Here is a 21,849-nt window from a genome sequence, read left to right on the forward strand (position 1 = left end):
TGATTCTATTCCCTCTTCCCTCGATCAATCAATGTAAACTACCACTCCCTTCCAGGAAATGTAGCTTGGAGTTTTATTGCCAACTTAAAACAAGATAAGCCTGCTTCATCCTAAAATCATATGACTCTGTCTATAACAATCTCAAAACTAATTCAAATTTAAATCTAAACAAACTATTTGCTGCAGGCTTATAAACTTTTTCCTGGATTTTATCTGCACTTTTAGAAAAACAGAATGAACTCCCTTACACATACCCTCTCCTGTATGTTTGCTCTGTTTCTCCTAGGCTATTTACCATACAGAATATAACCAGTTTTCTTTTACTACTCAGAGGCTGCGGTCAGACAGGCAGTTTATCCTGCTGTTGCCACAGCTCTAATTTGATCTAGATCTTTTTGTTCCACTGCTGAAGGAATGGAGAAAGTGAAAAAAGTACAGTTTCAGTGTAACATGCCAGTGACTGGACAGATCAAGTCAGTCGTAAAATTCAGCAGTAAAGAATTTCCTGAACATCTCTAAAAATACTAGGGATTTATTTTCTACCTTAACATAACATCAGTGTCATTTCATTGTTAACTTCACTAAAAATATTTTTGAATACTGATTTTATAAACAAAGGAGACATGTAGATGATTTTAGCTGGGTATTGCCTCTTAAATGCAGACATGAAACCAATGGAAAAGCTATATAGCATCACATCAGAGGTACATAATGTGTAAGTGTATGTGATGGGTGGAAAATAGTTATCTGTAAGCTTAAAGACACACAAATCACTTGGCTATTACAGTTAGAAAAGGGTTATTGTTATAGCCCAGGGTATTAAATGGATCAGTTTCCATAATAGTGAATTATCACCCCCCCCCTTCTTTTCTTGGATACATAACTACAAATTATTATTTTTTTCTCCCAGGCCTCTGATAGATTGAGTTTCATCAGATGGGCAAATGGTAGCTTAAAGCTCCAGAGAAATAATGACAGTAATTGGCTACTGACAAAAACCTACCTGCCAACCACAGTTAAACAAAAATGGCATACCACTGACATTATATAAGGTTTGCAAGGACACAGGTTTCTGTTGGCATAAAAACTATGTAGTTCATAGCATGGTTCACGTAGCCTACAAGGAGAAATACTTTTATTGACATATTTGTCCTTCCAAATCTGAAGTGGATGAATGATATGTAGGATCGCCAACCTCCATGTGGAGGCTGGAGATCTCCCACTTTTACATCTGATCTCCAGGTGACAGAGACCAGTTCAGCTGGAGAAAATGGCCACTTTGGAAGGCTGACTCTATGCCATTATATCCCACTGAAGCCCCTCCCCTCCCCAAACCCCGCCCTCCTCAGGCTCCATCCCCAGATCTCGAGGTATTTCCCAACCTTGATCTGGCAACCCTATATAGAAAGTATGTTGTAAGTTAGTGTTTGATTGATTTGCATGTTTCAGTGGCACCGTCAAGACCAATATTTATTCCAGTGTGAGTTTTTGTGAGACAGAGCTCACTTCTATATATACAATGGGAAGAAAGAAACTCATTGATTGCATTTTCACAGAAAATTACAAAAGGGGGGATTGAAAAGGGAGCAGCTGGGGGCTTAGTATAAGAAATGAGGTGAGAGTCTCTTTATGAATGTATACTTGAATGGATGGGATAGTTTAATGGAAGATGGGAGAGGTCAGAGGTTCTGGCCCCTCTCACATGTTGTAAAGATAAACAGAAGTGCAATCAAGCAGGGCAAATAACAAACTAATTAAGGAAGAGGCGGTTTGAAACTCTGAGAAAATTGTCCACCAGCAGTAAAAGGTTATAGTAGAATAAGACATGTTAAAGAACAGTCTACTCGAGTACTCAAAAGAGGGTTTATCACAAACCAGAAATGGAGGAAGGAACATGTGAGTTTATGGCATAATGCTCCCTCTAAGCTGTGGAGTTTTGTGAGCAAAATTATACTTTGTGAGCAACTGGCATTAAAGTTGAGAGTGAGGGATTTGGCTGCTGCAGAAATTAGTTTGCTCTGGAGCCATCTTTCCTGAGCTAACACAAAAATGTGAGAGCCAGAGGCTAAAAAACTGTGAGCTAGCTCACACTAACTTGGCTTAGAGGGAACACTGCTAGGAATAAGGCCTGTTGTGAAAATAAATACAACAAGCTCTAGAAAGAGGCTCTGGGAGGATGCCCTGGCCTTGGACACTCAGTTTCAATTTGCTATGGTGACCTCAGCAGGGTACAATGACACGGAGTCCACTGTTTTCTCCAGGGGAACTGATCTCTGCCATCTGAAGAGCAGTTGTAATTCTGAGTGACCTCCAGCCCTCACCTGGAGGTTGGCAACAATGGTTTGGAGGGTGGAGTCTACAGCATTGTACCTGTCAAAGGTCCCACCCCTCCTCAAGCCCCACCCTTTCCAGGCTTCACCTCTCAAATATCCAGGAATGTGCAAACCTGGAGGAGGCAACCTTATCTCCTTTCCAGCATACCATCTATGTACCATTATCTCCTCCTCTGACTTCAGGTTTCCCTCTCCTCCCCCCTCCTTGCAGCCTTTACCTAGGAAAAATACAGTCTTTCTCCACACTGGGGACCAAAGCAGCTCACATCATTCTCCTCTCCCCCTTTCGATCTGCACAATGACCCTGTGAGGTAGGTTAGGCTGAAAGTCTGTGAGTGGTCTGAAATCACCCAATCAGCTTCCACTGGAAGAACCTGGATCTGGCAGATCCTGCCCTGAAGTGCTAATTGCTACACCACACTGGCTGTGGTATTGCCTGGTATCACAACTGAATTCCAGACAACAGATCTCTCTCTCCTCCTGGAGAAAATAACTACTTTGGAGAGTGGACTCTATAGCATTCTATTCAGCTGAGGCCTCTCCCCTCCCCAAATGCTGGCTTCCGTTGACTCCACCACAAAAGCGCTAGGAATTTCTCAACCTGGAGCTGGCAACCCTAGTGGGCTGGCCCCAATGAGTTCCCCACAAAAGCCAAAGTAGGCCTGGAAAGGGCCTCCTGCCCCTGCCTTTTTACTGACATAACCAAGCTTGGTTGCCTAGCAATAGCCAATGAGGGGAAAGTGAGCTGCATAGCAGGAGGAGAAGATAATGGTTTGACAGCTGGCAGCCCACCTCAGTCGCCAGCCAGCCATGGAGGAGCCAAGCAGTAGAAGTGTCTTTGTCAGGCGAGACAACCATTTTGGCAGTTTATTCTGTCAGGGAAGAGGGGCCAGGCTGGCAGTGGGCAGGAGAGAGGAGCAGACCCAGCACCCAGCCAATGGCATGTGAGTACTCTTGAGTGGTGGTTGATGGGCCGGTGGAAATAAAAATATCCATTGTAATTTTTTTTTAAGTTAGTGCTTATCCAAAAGTCAGGCATAAACTAAAGCCTCTATATGCCTCACCTTATGATGAGGGTTTGGTGACCTTGTATAACTTTCCTCTTACCCCTCTACCCACACTGGGGGGGGGGGAATGCAGCCCATCCTCCCCCTGTTCTGCTAAACTCTCATGTTATCTTCCTTCTGATTCTATGGAAAAACAATGGCAATCCCATGGAAATACCTACTTCATATTTCCCCTCTTTCATAAAGCAGGCCATTAAGGGTGCTATGGACTTTTCCCTTTGAACTCTTCTCCATCAATTAACTTCTCATCCCTCCCACTGGCCATGCCACTGCTGTCCCTTTCCTTGGCATCCTATAACTTGGCTCTCCCAAAATCACTGCATGCTACTTTCATCACAATTTGTTGGTCTTAACATGATGCATTGCCTACACTGTGTTTCCTCATGGCCCAAACTTGTTTGCCTAAGAACTGTTAAACAAACTAAAATGGGATTAAAAACAAAAAACAAAACACATCCTCAATATCCACAAAACTTCACCTGAGTTTGGATGAGCTGAGTTGTCAAATTAAAAGGATAGCAACTCACAAATTAGTGCGTTTTCACTTTTTTAAAAAAATAGTATATTCCCTAAAGTGTGGTATGTCATTGTGCACAAGCAGACTAATGGATTATGGGAACAATAAAAAGAATACATGAACCAAAAAAAGGTTCACTTTCCCCCCCCCCCCCCAACAATGCCCTTCATACTGGACTGGAATGACTGCATCAAATGGGGGGTTTTGGTTTGTTTTTTTACATAGCAACTTGTATTGGAAATGAAAACTCAGCACTTGATCTTTCAGTAGCTCTGGGGTAATGTATTCTGCAAATGGAACTGCATTACATAAAACTTCTCTTTTGTTAGGGTTGGTAGAAACCAGCCCACCCACAATACAGACTATAATGGTCTTTTTACTCCTAACTGAGCATTTTCTCACTTTCTTTTCATCTGCTATTTCACATGAACTCAGCAGAAACACAGGATATATAACAGAATGGGGGAGCCCCTTAGGAATCCTCCATATTATATTTATAGTTAAAATAGCCACTCCTTTGTGTGATTACTACAGCCAATTACATTACATGATGCAGCTCAACTATAGATATAGTCCTCTAAAATGAAGATTCTTTTTTGTTCCTTTTTATGAAAGAGGTCTTGTACACAGTGTTTCATGAAACAACAACCAATGGCTCAAATTCACCCTAGTGAATCAACATTTCAGTCAGTCAAAAGCAATATGGAACAAAGATGGATAATTTACCTGTGGGCTAAAGGAAACAAAGTGGCAAGGAGTGGAACCTTTTCTATAATTTAAAATCATATGAAAAATAATTCTGAGAAGTACAACATTCACCAAAAAAGGCTGGTTAATAGATCTGCCTTGGGACTTTTTTCAGAGGAAACAGTGAGATATAGATCTTTTAAATAAAGTAACACCCAACATTCACTCAATACAATCCACTTGGTGACACCATCATCTGTGTTATAGTGTGGTCTGAAACCACTTTCTGGCCCACTGAACTTATATGCAAAGTCAGATGGGAAAGTCATGAACTCTTGACATCATCTACCTATTGCTACTTTAGGAAACCTGCCTCATACTTTGAATACTACTGACCCAGACTCAGAATTGGCATTAAATGGTCCATCCTGAAACTGCTGAAAAATAAACCAAAGTACACAAAAGACAAACCCAATACATATAAAAGAATTGACTAATTAAGGACTAAGCCTACCATTAAATGCAAAAGAATGAAAAAATACATCTGTGTCCTGGATCTGTTGCCCTATATCAAGGATCAACAAATCTCCAAAGTATAATTATTTTAAGTAAATTTATATAGACCCATAAGACCCAAAAACACAACCTTTCAGCAATGAAATACTGAACAACAATACCATCTTCTGCCCTCATCTACCATTCACTATATTTTAAAATCAAAATCAAAATGGTGTTCAGGTTACAAAACAAATGTATTTGGGCTATGACATTCAATTCTAAATTGAACTGTAAACTAAAAATATTTGTTGCTTTAAAGGAATTTACAATAGAAATAGTGCTCATCAAAGCACGGTGAAGAGAAGGCAGCCTTAGTTGGATATGAAAAAGACTAAACACATTAAGACAACATACAGAACAAACAGAAAAAGAAGCACATTTGATATTATTAAGGCTACTCTAAATATACCAGGTGGTATTATAGATAGTGGTGCTAATCCCAATAATTATGTGAGAACAATAATGGAACAGTGCAATGCTTCAGCAACATTAAAAAGACTTCCAACTTGCCTTCAAGTAATTGGAACTTAATATTAATGGCACCTTGCCTTTGTTTCCTTTTTTAAAAGTAATTAGCAGGAAATATTTGCCCCAGCTGATCAGCTGAAACAATATATAATGAACTAGAATGACAAAAGATTAACTGAAGAACTGAAATCAAAAGCATTTACTGAAAGTTCAAAGTAAGATTTTATTGCCCTTATATTTTAAAATCCCTATTACAACTTGCCTTGATGCACCTCTTATTTTCACTTATGCACCTGCCATTTTCATTCAACATTCATTTTTTATTTATGAAGAAAAATAACACTAAAATTCAAATTAGTTAATATGAAGAATTCTCTTACCTAAAGACTGGTAGAGCTCAGTCATTTTAGGATGATCCCAGCAGGTGGTTTGCGTCTCATGACTATAAGACCAAAACAAACAAAAAAATCCCTTAAATATTACATTTATACTAGTTACAGTACCTTTGGAATCAATTGGCTTTCTTCCTAAATAAATAGCAATGTTAAATAATCGATACAATTATGTCACAAAAGTAGCATGTGATCAAACAGCAGAGTTCAATTTAACTGATATGATTAAAACACTTAGAGAATGTGTTCTGTTCCCAGCTAAACCATCACACTCACTCCAGTAGAAAAACATTTACCTACAATGTGTAATATCCTAATACAAATTTTGAACTACACTCCTGTAGAAACTGTCATCACAGACAGCCTTAACATTCGGCAAGGTGCCTTAACTAGCAGATTCTGGAAGCTGGTAAATTATGCTGGGAAGACAGTACTTATGAGGGCTCTATTTATGTTTTTTATTTCATTTCCTTATTTATATGAAGCCTTTCTGGTGGCTAACAATTAAAACAGGACAAAAACAGCTATTGCCATATCATAGAAACATAGCCAAAATGTTACAAGAAAATAACAGTGAACCCTTAAAATCGAATCTGAAGGTTATCTGGAATAAATCTGAAAAATATTCTTGAATTGTCTTGAATACTTGTAGATATAAACCAATCTTGCAAATAGGCGGCCTTTCTCCAGGAATGGCTACAGTCGTTGAAACAGCCAAGCTAGTAAAAGGTAGTTCTAGCAGCCTAAGACACCTGCTTATCAAAAGACACTTGCATCAGAGAGCACCCACAGAAAGTACACCTGATTTCTCAGGGTAACAGCATCCAGAACAATGTGAAAACCTGTGCCATATCTACTTGCAACCTGCAACACTTCTAACTTGCTAGACTAAGTTTCAATTTTTTCATCCTTGTTCGGGCCTTGTTCACCTTCCCTGTCATAAACACATGACTATTGATCATGAAAGAAATGGAATCAGAAGTTCCTGAAACGGAGTCAGGATCCAAAACTGGTAAGTTTCCCAAAGATTAGCTTATCAAAAAAATGTGTTCCTGAAGATAAAAATACAGAATTCATGGAAACCAAGAATGAGAATCCAATTAATTCCAAATAGACTCCATTGCACTTTTTAATTAGTTGTCAGTATGTCAAAATGTCTGTAGGTTAACCTATAAAATTATCATAACGTTCCCAGATAACTATAGATACTCAATAAATGTTATTATTATTTAACTGGGGAAAGCCCATTAATAGGAGATTGATTTGACCAAAGTGGCAACAGGACCTCAGTGAGTGAAACAACCAGAGACTGACTTTACCAGTCAGTTTCATAAATAAATACCAGTTTGATAAAACAGTTGAAAGAATAAGTTAAGGTTTCAAGCAAATATTCAAACATCATATAATGTCTTTTTATTTATTTATTTAAAATATTTTTATCCTGCTCCCTCTGGAGTCTGTTTGAGGAAGCTGGAACAATAAAATGAAACACAATTTTAGATAAATAAATAAATAGAAACATAGTAAACTAAAACAGCAGCAGTATTTTAAAACAGCAACCCATAAAATCCAAACAAATGCAGTGGGCAGAAGGCCATTAGGATTTCATAGAATGAAATAATGCTTCCTAAATCCTTTACAGGTTAGCTGCAGAAATCTATAACTCATCTTAACATCACAACCCTAACTACATTCATTTGACATTTAGTTCCCAAGTATGTGCCTTTAGATGCAGCTTTAATAGCTTCAGTAACTCAGCATATGCCCATATATATGTCTGCTTGTCTATCTAAACACATATTATTATTATTATTATTATTATTATTATTATTATTATTATTATTATTATTATATACCCCACCCTATCCCATGAGTGGGTTCATGGCGGCTTACAACATAAAATCCACAACACAATAAAACCAATAAAACAGTAGATGGCACAGTATACATAATGGAAAAACCCATGCCTTTATATATACATGGTTCTTTTTCTGTTCACAACAGGATTGTGAGGTGGGCTGTTCTGAGAGACTACAATGATGTCAAAAGCTACTTGGGCTTGAAGCAGCAACTTTCAATTAGAAACTTTATTGCTCCATGTGGTGAGCCATGGAGGCTCCAAATTTTAACATTCAGAGTGGTTTTATGGAGCAATGAGAAGATCTCCACCCCTGAGTACAGCCCATGGACTCTCCATAAAGTTCTTTAAAAGCTCCAGGGAAGGTGGGAAATTCTTGTCCAATCAACAGTCTTAATTATTTGGTCCTAGAAGGCCAGTCTTGCTTTCTTTTCTGCTTTGCTGATTTCTGATCTGCAGTTTCTGTCTAACATTTTGCACAGTCTCATCCACCGTTTCACTGACATTTACCTTTTGATTTCCTTTCGAGTAGAGTTTTTTCTTGCTTATTTAATGTAGTGTGACTACTTGCTCCCACAGTATCAGTCCTCTCCTTGATTTAATCGCTGGCTCTCCATCCCAGACTATACCTGCTTGCTGTCCACAAGTCTACCCTTGACAGATAGGCTTAAGATTCACTGAGATTCATGGCTGAATGGGGGCTTAAATCAAGACCTCCTCTGTCCAGGTCTAACACAATACCACCATACTGGTTCTCAAAATGCTATAGTTAGAAAATCTGGGAAAACTTAATCCTTTTTGGCTGTAATATATTTTCTGAACCTATTACAAATTCTCACACTAGTGATCAATTCTTTTTGCAAAAGCTCTACCTCCTCTCACCCCTAGGGATGGGCATGAATCGCGAACCACAGTGGTGAATGCAAAGCAGAGGGTGAAATGGCTGGGAGCCATTTGAACCAAAAAGGTGAGTGTCAGGGAGCTCCCTGACTAGCTATTTTTTATGAAGAGCAGAAAGTAGGGGCACGAACTGCAAACCACGAGCTATTCACTATTCATGAGCTATTCTTTTTGTTTGTTGTTGTGTCGCACAGTTGAGTCCGACTCTTTGCGACCCCATGGACCACATCATGCCAGGTCCTCCTGTCCTCTGTCATCCTCTGGAGTTTGCTCAACTTCATGTTTGTTGCATTGATAACACTGTCTAACTATCTCATACTTTGTCATCCCCTTCTTTTATCTTCAATCTTTCCTAGCATCAGGGTCTTCTCCAGTGAGTGCTCCCTTCTCATTTGGTGGTAAAAGTATCTGAGCTTCAGCTTCAGTATCTGGCCTTCCAGGGAACAGTCAGGGTTGATTTCTTTTAGGCTTGACTGATTTCATCTCCTTACAGTCCAAGGGTCTCTCAAGAGTCCAGCACCATAATTCAAAACCAATTGCATTAATCCAATCTAACTGGCCCTTCCTGGCAGCATCCTCCTCACCCACGACCTATATGTAATGGTTGCTGAATTCTGTTTCAATGTATCTGAAGAACTGTGCATGCACACAAAAACTTATAACCCAGAATAAAACTTTGTTGATCTTAAAGATACCACTGGACTCAAACTTTGTTCAGATCCCTTGTAGTAATGCTTTGGTTTCCTAACAGTCAAGGTGTTCATTAACACTTCATTTCATTGGCATCAGCCACTGGGTAGGACTTTGTCTTGCTTCTAGCCTTCTGCATCATTGCAATGACTTGGGCTCATATCAGAAAGAGATGAGATTGCAAGAGGACCCCTGCACATTCCTCTGCATAAAAGATAGCAAAAATTGAATACAGCAGAGAGAGTTAGAACTTCTCTTGTCTGTGCATTCATTAATTTGCAGAGAGTTCCTTCCTTCCCTCCCTCCTTCCTAAACAAAAACAGTACTGTATCCACAGGCTGAGGTGACTTCCACTTTGCTCTATGCTTTAAATGCTAGACTTCATTAATCTTTTCACAACTATGCTAAATACCTTGCAATGTAAGTTGTATAATTTGCAAAGAATTTGATGACTGAAAATTTCAGAGATGATCCATTCCAATCATTCTGTGTATCAGGGCCAAACAACACAATATTTTTAACAAGCTGGGATCAGCTTCCCCAGACCCTACTTGTAGGGTTGCCAGCCTCCAGGTGGTGACTGGAGATCTCCTGGTATTACCACTGATCTCCAGGCAACAGAGATCAGTTCACCAGAGAAAAAGGTTGCTTTGGAAGGTGGACTCTATGGCATTATACCCCATTAAAGTCCCACCCCTCCTCAAACCCCACCCTCATCAGGCTCCACCCCCCCAAATTTCCAGGTATTTCCCAACCTGGAGCTGGAACCCTACTGAATTGGCTTTCCTGGCAGTCACACGGCAGCTGCAGGGAACAACATTTACAAGCCTATGGGGGCTCTATTCAGCTCAGGACTGAGACATAAGAGGAGAAGGGCTTCTGCTTCTCCCTTGTGCCATTTTCCCGCTGCTGAAATGGCCCCAGTGGATATTTGCCCTATTTTGGAGTTGCCTGGAATACTAGGGAACCTGGAGCTGAATTAGTGTAGTTTGGCCCACAGAAATATGTTGGGAAGAACAAGAAGCTTAACCACTACCATGTCATGACTACTTAAGTACACACTGGTAGCTAACAGCATATTGTGGAAGTGTCATGTATTCATGGCTGTCAGGGCCAATTTGCATTCAAAGAGAAACAACTTGCACTCCATACCCAGTCCTCAAGTGCTGGATCATGTCCTAACAGAAGAGACAAGTAAAATCCCAGTGAGATGCCATCATTTGGCAATCAGAAAATTTTTCAGATCTATGCCCACAGATAAATACACTGTGGGAACTAATAGCACATTAATCTGATTCCCTAACAAGATGTACAGTTAAGGTCTATACCATACTCTATCCAGTCCCAAGAAGCCCCCCCACACACACACACCAGTTCTGACTCTGCCTAAGAAAGGAACACCTCTTTCTGTCAAAAAGGTGTCATGAGGCAACTATGACACAGTTCTTTAATAAAAAGTACATACCAATTGTAAAAACTATTAATAAATCATATCCAATACGAGAATACAAAATAGACTGAAGAACCAGAAGTACTTTCCTTTACTCCTGTGGGAAATGTAAGGATTCGTGAACATCATTTCCTGAGAATTCTTAGAAGACTGAGAGTGACTGTGAAGACTAAGAGCAGATTTTGCTGGCGCTTTATATTCAGAACACAAGAAGGCTGCAGCTATTTCACTTCTCCATCTAAAACGTGTTCCCTCTTTCAGAACATTTTCAGCTTAGAAAGTTATCAACAATTCCACACACAAATGCAGCTCAAGGAAAGGTTAGACTCCACTGAGACTTTCCTTCATAAGCTTCTTTGCCATTTTCAAAGGCCATTTAATTGTTAGCTTTGAGACTCTTTAAATGGGGGAGGGTGTGCATGTGTGTGTACACACCATGTGAAGGGAAATGCCAGCTCAGCAACTCTAAGCATCCTCAGCCACACTTGGGAACACAGTAGAGCCTCTTTAATATATCTCTGTACCATTTTTTTAATGTCAGTGAGCAAACCAGTCTAAAGCTTATAGGTTTCTTTCAAAGAAGTATTTTTAAAAAGTCTGATATACAGCCTCCACAATGTTCAAGAGATGATGGGGGAAAGCCAGTGCTCTACTAAAACAACAATTATGGTGGATCATTTCCACTACATTTGTCCCCAGAGTTCTCAATAGCAGTGCAGCACCGTGGCTAGATTTCCAAGGGAATCTATTCATATTATACAATCATCTTAAGGAATTATACCTCATGTACAGAGCACATGATTCAATTCAAAGACTGAACAACCTCAAGGTATTTTGAATGGGTTTCAAATTCTGAAGGACACAAACTGAATTTTGTCTATTCATTATACCATCTTCTTGCTTACCTGGTAATAATTTGAATCCTATTAAAGGACTCATTAGCTAGCTAGCAAAAAAGTGGGGTGTAAGATGAGGCACAAAACCAAGTTTGCACAAGAATGTGGTCAGGCTGCTTCAACCCCAAAGAATCCATTGCACAAACGATTACTGCCCATGTGCTTAGTTTGGTCAGAGACCAGACAGGGGTAGGAAACACTAGGCTTCAAGTGAATGAAGAATTATTTCCAAAACGTTGAGTTCTGACATACTTTCCTCCCTATTCACTTCTCAAGCTCAAACAGGAAGCTGAATGGACTACAAAGCATGAGAAAGAAAATTGTTCTCCTTGTTTGCACATTCTAGCCTCAGCTGTGCTTCCCTTCCAACTTCTAGTCAGAATGAAAAGGGATAGACTAAAGACTGCTTTTTTTCACTGGTGCATGCAGTGCTCTCTTTCATATTTTGGATCGTTGATGGTGCACAGGGTAAGTGTGAGCAAGTGTTGTCCTTGCTATACAAATCTTCCCCCTGAAGCCAATTTGAGACTGATGACATTTGAGAATATGGTTAGAGCTTTTTGTGGGTGTGTGAGCTACTTTAGTGTCACCTGTATGGATAGATTTCTGTAACAGCTGCTTCCTGAGAAAAGTTCCACATACACCAAGAAATGGAAATTCTAAAACTGCCTTTTATATATGATAAGAAGACATCAAATAAAATCATGCTTGCTAAACTACATAGAAGATCCCAATACTTAAATGCAATCACATCATCCACTGGAAGAACTTTTCTCTGGAACTACCATGCTAACCTTATTGTGGTCAATAAACACAGGCAGTTGGTATACCATGGCTCCGGTCACACGGGCAGGAAACTGCAGGGGGGGAGCGTGGCTGTTTGCCTCGGGGCAAACTAACACGCGGTTAAGGGATCAGACCTCCCCTGGAGGTTCCGTGGAGGTCCCGTGGAGGTTCTGTGGGAAGGGAGAGGTGCTGATCACAGGACGATCCTGCGCGCAACAACAAAGCACGCGGTGTGGCAAACGGGTGTGTTTTTTTTGTCGTGTACACCAAAAATGCGCATGCTCCCTTGCGCATCCACGGAGACTAGAAAAAAACACCTTGTTTGCAAGGGGACATGGGCGGGCGCTGGATGCCACCGGAAACACAATCAGACGCCCGCCCTTGCTCCGCAGTTTCCGGAAACTAGTACCTCCGAGGTACTAGTTTTTTGCAGCGCGGTTTCGGCAGGAAGCCTCGGTTGAGCCACGGAAGCGCTACGCTTCCCAGATGTGCCGGTGAGATCACACCCAGAAACTCCGCCTGACTTCCGTCTCTCTAGCGTGGCTAATGTTCCGTGTGACCGCAGCCCATGAAAAACATTCCAGCACTACCATTGTTCAGGCTTTCTGGCAAGGATTTTAGGGCAGATTATTTGTTCATAAAAGAGATTATCCAAATAATATTCTAATTTTTTAATTGAAAAGTGTTTCACCAGTTTTAGTTTTCTTCCTTCCTCAACCTTTATTAGAACATAAGCACACTAACTGTGGAAATTGTGTGTGTGGGGGAAGACTACAGTATCAGTAGATTTTTTTTACATACACAAATATTTGATTCTCTCATACATCTAAAATTGTGCTCTTGAATGTAATTGCTTTTCCATATAGAAATGTCTTACTTTACTTCATACTTATATATTTTGCCTTACAAGATTCTGCCATGCTTATTCATTCAACTTTAGAGATGAAAACGAGCATGCAAGTGCACACCACTCCTCAATTTATGATATTCTTCTTAATTTGCCACAAGATTAGAGCAAATTCCATTCCCTCCCACTGCCATTTGAAAAACGCAGTATGAACTAGATGTGTATGTGCAAAGAATAACAAATGCTGTCAGGTAGCAACAGGGAATCAGCAATACCTACTTACTGCTAATAAGAAATCAAAATACAATTGTATTGTGTACCGCCAGACTGACTTAATTTCAAGCTGCGCAGTTGATACAGCCTTTCACCTTTCTGTTTCCAGGCAGCACATGAGATTATCACTGGTATAAACAGACCAAGAAAAGAGTTTATCTATTTGGGACTTTTCTGTTTTCGCTAAAATAGTATCTACTTTACAGAAATAGTAACTTTTCCAAGATGTTAACTGACTGGGGACAAGCAGAGAATTTGGGGTCAGTTAAACTCTAACTTGTGTGCAAAGTATTTCATTCCGTTTATGCCTCGCCCTATCCCGCAAGGGAGCTCAGGACGGCTCACAAAAATTTAGAGGTTCAAATATATATACATACATTTTCCCCCACAGTTTCCTGGAGGAAAACTGAAAATAATTATACACCAATACAGAAAGTAGCAGTCCCTTGTGGTTTGTGAAGGATTACTGCTTGACTTCATCTATAAACCAGCTGTCCATTGATCCACATGCTTAAATAGTTCCTTTTTAATCCTGGAATCATTGTAATTTTGGAGAAAACTTAGCTGTTCAATGCTTTATTGGCTTTGGCTGGCGTTTTCAGAATTCCATAATACACCAAGAAATTAAAAGTTTTTCTCTCTCTCTCTCTCATTAATATTAAGTAGGAGCAGAAGGGGAGTAAACGTCAACTGCTAAGTACAGTATGGTAATTATTTCTCTTTTGATGTGCAGCATTTTATTTTGTGCACCCTGACAGTTGTTAAAGCTTGGTGAGCCAACCCCTCCAGCTGTTACTTGTCCACTGATCTATTTGCTTTTCAAAGCTTATCCTCTCCACTTCTGCCAAAGCAATTTCACTGCAGGGTCTTGTCAAAAGGAGGATCAAACAATGATGACTGCATCCAACTCCTTAGTGATAGTGGGCCAAAGATCTTTTATGAACTACCGTTTTTTGTCTCCTCTGGCTGTAGCATTGTATAGGCAACAGCTCTCCGCACTAGTTCTTATTAAACAGGCAAACTTGTCCAAGCAAGGATGCCTTTTACTAAGAAACCATTTAAAAAATTCCTACAGATATGCAGAATGAAAATACATTACATGCAATATCCTTTCCATTTGTCACTGTCCCCATACATACATTTATACTTTTGCAATACGTCTCTTCTCCCCCAGTAATTTCTCTAAAAATCATGTATATTTATAAATATTTATGTTAGACATAGGACTACTGCCCTCATTCCTAATAATCAAAACAGAGTGTTCAATTCTTTGTTTGAAAACTTTAACAACAAAATAAATTTAGCCCTCCCCAGAAATTGCTGATACATCTCTCCCTCCTCATTTCTCTCTTCCTGATTAACTGCTTTTTACATGTATTGTTTCATTCATACCTACACATCCAGCATGTTCCAACTAGACCACATTTATCAAGAAACTGAACCCAAATATGAGAGAGAGAGAGAGAGAGAGAGAGAGAGAGAGAGAGAGAGAGAGAGAGAGAGAGAATGCACTGAATTAAACGTCAGTTTGAATTTCCAGAAGAAATCAAGCAGAAATTCGACCTTTTCACATAATAAATGAAAGGTACGGTCGCTTTTTTCTATGAGGGGGTCTTTCTAAACGTTGTTGAGCAATATTACACTTCTTTCCTATACGCACACACACAAGTGCAACTTGATTAAATTAAATAGTACTTTATAGGGAAAAAACCCAGCAAGGCTACAAAAGCGTGGGGTGGGCATTTGAAAGCCACTGAACCGTAGGAATGCAGAGATAAGCTCCGAAGAAGGTAACCGATTCAGGGATAACAAGGTGGTTGTTTTGCTACGTTTTTATTTCAAGCCCCCTTCTGCATTCTGTCTCCAAACTTCACAGCTGTAAGGGAAAGAAAAGAGTTAACACTGGCAGTCTCCACACAGCTACAAGCACCTGCGCGGAAAACAAGACAAAACAGCTGGCAGGGAGGGCGATCAAGCTGTAAATTCCCAATGCAAAGCCGCCTTCAGAAGTTTAATTTACCTTTAAGTACTTTGGCTTGCCAGCAACGCACAGCTCTGAGAAGTGCAAGATTCCCATTAAAAAAAAAACAAACAACTGGGATCGGTTTTAGTAATAATTTAACTCACCCTTTGAGTTGCTCCCTCATAGCCGCTAACTATCCAGCGCCTGGAAAGCGAGCGAGAGAAAGAAAGAGCGGCGGAGCAGGCGCTGCCAGCGAAACCAGCACCACCGAGCAGCGAATAGCACTGCGGTGAGAGTAGTATTAGCGGGCTAAGGGTGTCAGGAAGGAGGGAAGGCTGCAGGGCTAGACAGGGCGGGGCTTTCTCTGCCTCGGCTCCACCTATTGAACCTGCAAACAACTGGAGAGCTCGAAAAAATGGAACACTTTGGGTAGGAAGGACAGAGGATTTATTTAAGGTAGAACCAGAAAGATGTCGCCCAGTATCCTACGGTTCCATGGGGAAAAAAAAAACCCACACAAGCAAACAAAACAAACAAACAAAACAGTGACCTAAAACAGAATCAGTCATGTCAACGAGGTTGGTGTGGTGCATCATGAGATGTATGGGATACCGGAGAGAAAAACACACCCTAGACTCTACCTAAATTGTCTGAGTGTAATCATTACACTTCAAATGAGCAGTTCATTCATGAGCCTTTTCTGACCTTGGGTTTTCAGTGGCAAAGAAAAACCAGAGAGGACAAAAGAATAAGGAGACATTGTGAGTACAGAGTTTTAAAACCATGTATTTTGGTATGTAATAATTTCCAATCACTTCATTATCATTCCGGACAAGTGCATTTTAATAACGACCATGCATCCAAATAAAGATAATTGATAGGCTGGCCAGCAACTGTCTCCAAATTTTCACCCTGTCCACTTAATCTTAAGGGGGGGGGAGTGCAGATGTTCCTTGTTCTTTCTGTTAATATTTCGCCATAGTTAGTCATACCAGTTTAAGTGGCTTATGTTGTTATGTGAAGTCTAAAAGTATTTGTATGGGAAATACAAACAAGCAAAGTGCTGTGCATCTTTAGAAGCTGGCTGAGCATATGATGGGGACAGAAACACAACAATGCACCTGGGCAGTGCAAAAAGGTTTGCGTGGCATGGCCCCTGAGGGCATCTGTGACCCTTCTGGGCTCTGTCTTTGGATCTTAGCACACACAAAAAAAGACATTCATAACAGGTAGTTACTATTTTTAATTGTTTTAATTGTAACTTATGTTTTAATGTAACTTATCTGTTTTTATGTAAGCTGCCCTAAGCCGGCTTCGTCTGGGAGGACGGGGTAGAAATTCGAAAAATAATAAATAAATAAATAAATAAATAAATATTTGGAAAATGAGGCCAATTCAGTTTAAGGCTTTTGCTGTTCTGAGCTGTATTCAAGTACTACACTACATATACTGCTCTCATGTGCCATGTGAAGACATCTTGTGCAAACTGAAAAATGTGTCCACCACAATGATATCACAGAATATGCTAATGCATTCAGTTTATTAGGGAAAGTGACATAAACATGACAGGTGCCTCTTGAAATCTGCCTCCCCAAGCTCCTATGGATTCCCTTTTTTTGAAATTTTTTGCATTTGTGTGTGTGTGTGTGTGCGTGCACGCCCATACCTGGAGATCATGGCAACCTCTAGTGACTCCTACTGGGACATGGAGGACGTTCAGAGAAATGGCTTGATAGCCTGCCTTTGCCTCCTGACCCTGATATACTTTGGAGGCCTCCCATCCAAATACTTGCCAGGGTTGGCTCTACTTAGCTTCCAAGATCTGACAAGATCAGGCTTGCCTGGGCTATACAGGTCAGGGCCCCCAAGCTCCTATGGTTAAATGTGGACTGATGGGAAAATAGTGCCACCTGACAACACTCTATTAGCTGTACCAACACGTGTACTATGTGTTTAATAAAAGGGGATGCAGAGTGGGCACATTGCAGACTGCATGCATTTGATGAACTTTGTACCTGCAGAAGTCTGAAAGTACATATCTGGCCTTAGGGGCATTTTTAAAAAGGCACCTCACGGGGAACAAAAAAGTTTATATCTGTGTAATGTAGTGAATCACAGACCTCGAAGGAAATTATAGTATTGACTTAAGAGCAAAATCCACAGCAATTCAACTGGAGCAATCCAAGTTTCAGATTTAGAGCATATATGTAAATTCAGATTTCAGATTTATTGCATATATGTAAATTTGCCAAATATCTGTATTTGAAATGTTTGTGCTCAAAAAGGAGCAAGTTTGTATTTCACTTGTTGCAAATTTGTTGCAGTTATGAACTTCAGTTCAGTAAGGTATTTCTAAGTTGCTATTTATAGTATAACTAGGAAAAGGGCGCGTTGTGGAAATAAATACAACGGCCTCTAGAAAGTGCCCCAGCCTTGGACACTCAGTGTCAATTTGCTGTGGCAACCTCAGCAGGGTATAATGACACCAAGTCCACCATTTTCTCCAGAGGAACTCATCTCTGCTACCTAAAGAACAGTTGTAATTTTGAGTGATCTCCAGACCTCACCTGGAGATTAGTAATGATGGTTCCCCAGAAGGGAATAGTTGGTTTGGAGGGTGGAATCTATGGCTTTGTACCTGTCCGAGGTCCCACACCTCCTGCAACCTCACCCTCTCCAGGCTCCATCCCTCACATCTCCAGGAATTTCCCACCTGGAGTTGACAACCCTATATCCTTCCCAGCCAATCATCAACCTACCTTTATTTCCCTGTCACTCTTCAGCTTTCTACCCCCCACACACCTGCAGCCTCTCCCATGCTCTGAAGCCCTGACTGTTACATCACATTGGCTGTCATATGGGGGCCACCTCAGCAGCATATAAGGATACAGAGCCCACCATTTTCTCCAGGGGAACTGATCTCTGCCATCTGGAAAGCAGTTGTAATTCTGAGTGATCTCCAGCCCTCACCTGGAGATAGAACACATTTTACCTCAGAACAGCAAACTGTTTAGAATGTTAGAGGCAAAAGCCAATCAAGTCGTATATGCAAACGACCTCTGTGTTCCGAGGTAAAGGCCAATAAGGGTGCATATGCAAATAACCTCTGTATTCTTACTGGCTATGCGGGGGGGGGGGGGGAGAGAAACAGCAAACTGTTGAGAATTTTGGAGGTGAGACTCAAGCAATGCAGCCAGTGGATAGGGACAGATTCTGAGTGACACACCAGGGTGCCAACCAATTCCGGAGCATGTGGAATGTTCTAGAGAAGTGCCACCACCATTCGGCTTTTATTTATATAAGGGAGATTAATCATGAGTATTTTATTGAATGGGTAAGAACATAAGAATCCTTCAGGATTAGACAAATGGTCCATCTAGTCCAGCATCAAGTCTCACACAGTGGCCAATAACAGGGTACAGCGGCCAAGATCTTCCCCTGACGTTGCCTCCTGGCTCTGATATTCACAGGTCTAGTGCCTCTGAATGTGGAGGTTCCCCTCAGTCACCATGGCTAGTAGCCACTGATAGACCTATCCTCCATGAATCCATCTAATCTCCTTTTAAAGCTGTTTATTCCTGAAGCCATCACTACATCCTCTGGCAGCTAATTCAACATTTTAATCACTCTCTGTGTAAAGAAGTATTTCCTTTTGTCCATTCTGGTAATTAATTATGAAGTATAAATATGATCCACTAGCACAAACACATAATATGGTAATATTCAAAGCCTTTTATATGCAGATTCTTCCTGCTCTCTTGTGAGTGATGGACTTCACCATAAGTGTAATAGGGAATAGGTATACAAAGCATTTCCTTTCATAGAAAAGAACAGAAATCTCTTTTGTGCCCAAATGACACATGCACAGCATAGTAGCAGTAGAACATGCATGTATGCACAGGGTCCCCTATTTAAAGATCACCATAATGGAAGAAAGACTAAAATAATTTCCTGCAGAATACTGAGAAATATACATTAGTAATTACAGTCATAAAATTTCAGATTCCGTTCTAGTTTGGATTCAGCTGTAACAGAATATCCTAGTTTATTTCTATTTCAGATCAATAAAAGTTCAGTGACCTGAACCAGTTCAGTTCTAGTTCACATGGAAAAATCTGAATGGCATTGTCATTATGTCTCTAATTTGCATATGTGGATTGGTGAAAATTACTGTGATGTTACTCCCTAATATTCAAATCAAGAGGTCAAACATACTAGGTAGTTTTATTTATACAGAACACTGTTAAATAAGCAAAATAATTTATTGTCTTTCCTGGCCCTGTGACAAATTCCTTTCCCTGTGATAGCTGGAAATCAGAGGAAGCAAACGACCTGAAAAGTAGGTAACCATGAGTCAAAACACTCTGAAAATAATTGTTTGCAGTGAAACCTTAATGAGAGGTTTCAATTCCCAGTCCACCTTAACAGTAGACTGAAGTCATCCTTTAGCATGTTGTCTTCTTTTATCACATTAGGAATATAAAAACTAGTCTGAAATTCTGATACTTTGCATAATCTTTCCTTCAGTAACAATAAAGCATTGTATTCAATTAGTTTCTTAGAAGTTGAACATTTATCTTTCATTCCCTACCTTACACCCACACATTATATTATTATTGTTGTTGCTGCTGCTGTTGTTGTTATTCCTATAGGGAAATATGAGTCATTGCACAATTCAAAAGCAAATTAACTCTTTGATTTCCAGATCAAATATTAACTGCTGAATAACACTCAATGAAGAAAAACAATGAGAAATTAAGCATGGCTCACTTCACAATCTCAGCAAATGAAAAACATGTTATATGCTTTTGATTGCTTTTCATACAAGTCTATGCAATCTTCTAGCTAGTCCTCCCTACAGAAAATATTTGCTTCAAATTGGAAATTAGAAGCAAATAAATAACCCTAAATAACCCTAAAATGACAAAATAACCCTAAAATGACAAATGTGCTGCTGTGCTCTATAAGAAATAAGATTACTTGAATTAGGATTATGAATGGCATTCTGGGGGGGGGAGATCTGCTGGCGGGAAAATGCCCTATTTTCTTGCTTTCACTGCTGTGGGGAAAAGGAAAGACTAGAGGTCATTTCGGGGGGGGGGAACACGGGGGAACGCAGTTCCCCCGGGTGAGGTGCAGGGGGGCGGGGCACATGATGAAGCCCCGCCCCCTGCTTCCAGCCGCCCCGCTTCCAGCCCTCATTCAGCCAGGAGGAGGCAGGAGAAGAGGGAGGGTAAGTTGCTTCCTCCCTGCCTCTCCCCACCCCTGCCTGCCTGGGGCTAGGGAAGGGCCTTGGTGGGGCTTTCTCGCACTCCCGCTGGCCTTGCAGGTCCACCGCTGGGCCCCTGATGTCAGGGGGTGTGGCATATGCTAATGAGTTCCCCTAGCTCTTTTTCTACGAAATGACCCCTGGGTATGACAGTGTCAGAAAACATGATTTTTATGTAGAAGGGCACATGATTAATCCTCAATATCTCCACTTAAAGGATCTCATGTAGCTGATACTGGGGAAAACCTTCATCTGCCTGAGACCCTGGGTTGCTATTTTTAAACTGGTCCCTCTGGTCCCTTTAACATAAGTTTGATCTGCAGCACATACTCGGTGATGTTATATTTACCCCATGCCATAAAGTTTTGACTGTCAGTTTTAACACATTAACCTTTATTAAAAGGAAAGGAGATTTTTCCCTTTGATCTGTTGGTAACCTGAGACCATGGACAGCCACTGCCAGTTCAAGGAAACTATATTGAGGTAGGTGTGGTAATGCTTTGACTTTGTATAAGGCAGCACCATATGAGGTTTAAGTATTCTAATTTCTAGATTTTCTTTTTGGTGGTGGTGATGGTGCCAGGTCTACTTTTTATTGAACCTAGGGATGGTTTAATGGCAATGCTTAAAATTGTTTATTTACTAGAAATAAGGCCTGTTGTGCAAATAAATACAATGAGATCTAGAAAGAGCCGCTGGGAGAGTGCCCTGGCATTGGGCACTCAGTGTCAATTTGCTGTGGCGACCTCAGCACGGTATAATGACACCAAGTCCACCATTTTCTCCAGAGGAACTGATCTCTGCTACCTGAAAAACAGTTGTAATTTTCAGTGATCTCCAGCCCTCACCTGGAGATTGGCAACAATGGTTCCCATGAGGGAATGGCTGGTTTGGA

General features: G+C 40.6%; 1 protein-coding gene across 6 annotated transcripts in view; it reads right to left on the reverse strand.

Annotated features, from left to right (window-relative positions):
• DMD (dystrophin) overlaps positions 1 to 21,849 on the reverse strand; it is a 284,775-nt gene that overhangs the window by 96,186 nt on the left and 166,740 nt on the right. For 4 of the 6 annotated variants that reach the window (XM_015406251.1, XM_015406250.1, XM_015406248.1 and 1 more), the window contains exons 1-2: positions 15,850 to 15,903; positions 6,011 to 6,072 (exon numbers count right to left, since the gene is read on the reverse strand). In XM_015406251.1, the coding sequence (XP_015261737.1) occupies positions 6,011 to 6,072; positions 15,850 to 15,869 (82 nt within the window). In that variant the 5' untranslated portion in view covers positions 15,870 to 15,903. Of the gene's footprint in view, positions 1 to 6,010; positions 6,073 to 15,849; positions 15,904 to 21,849 lie in introns of those variants that run through there. The other 2 variants (XM_015406249.1, XM_015406246.1) reach the window with 1 other exon arrangement.

This window comes from Gekko japonicus, unplaced genomic scaffold (genome assembly GCF_001447785.1).
Source record: "Gekko japonicus isolate JY-2015 unplaced genomic scaffold, Gekko_japonicus_V1.1 scaffold1357, whole genome shotgun sequence".
NCBI lineage: Eukaryota > Metazoa > Chordata > Lepidosauria > Squamata > Gekkonidae > Gekko > Gekko japonicus.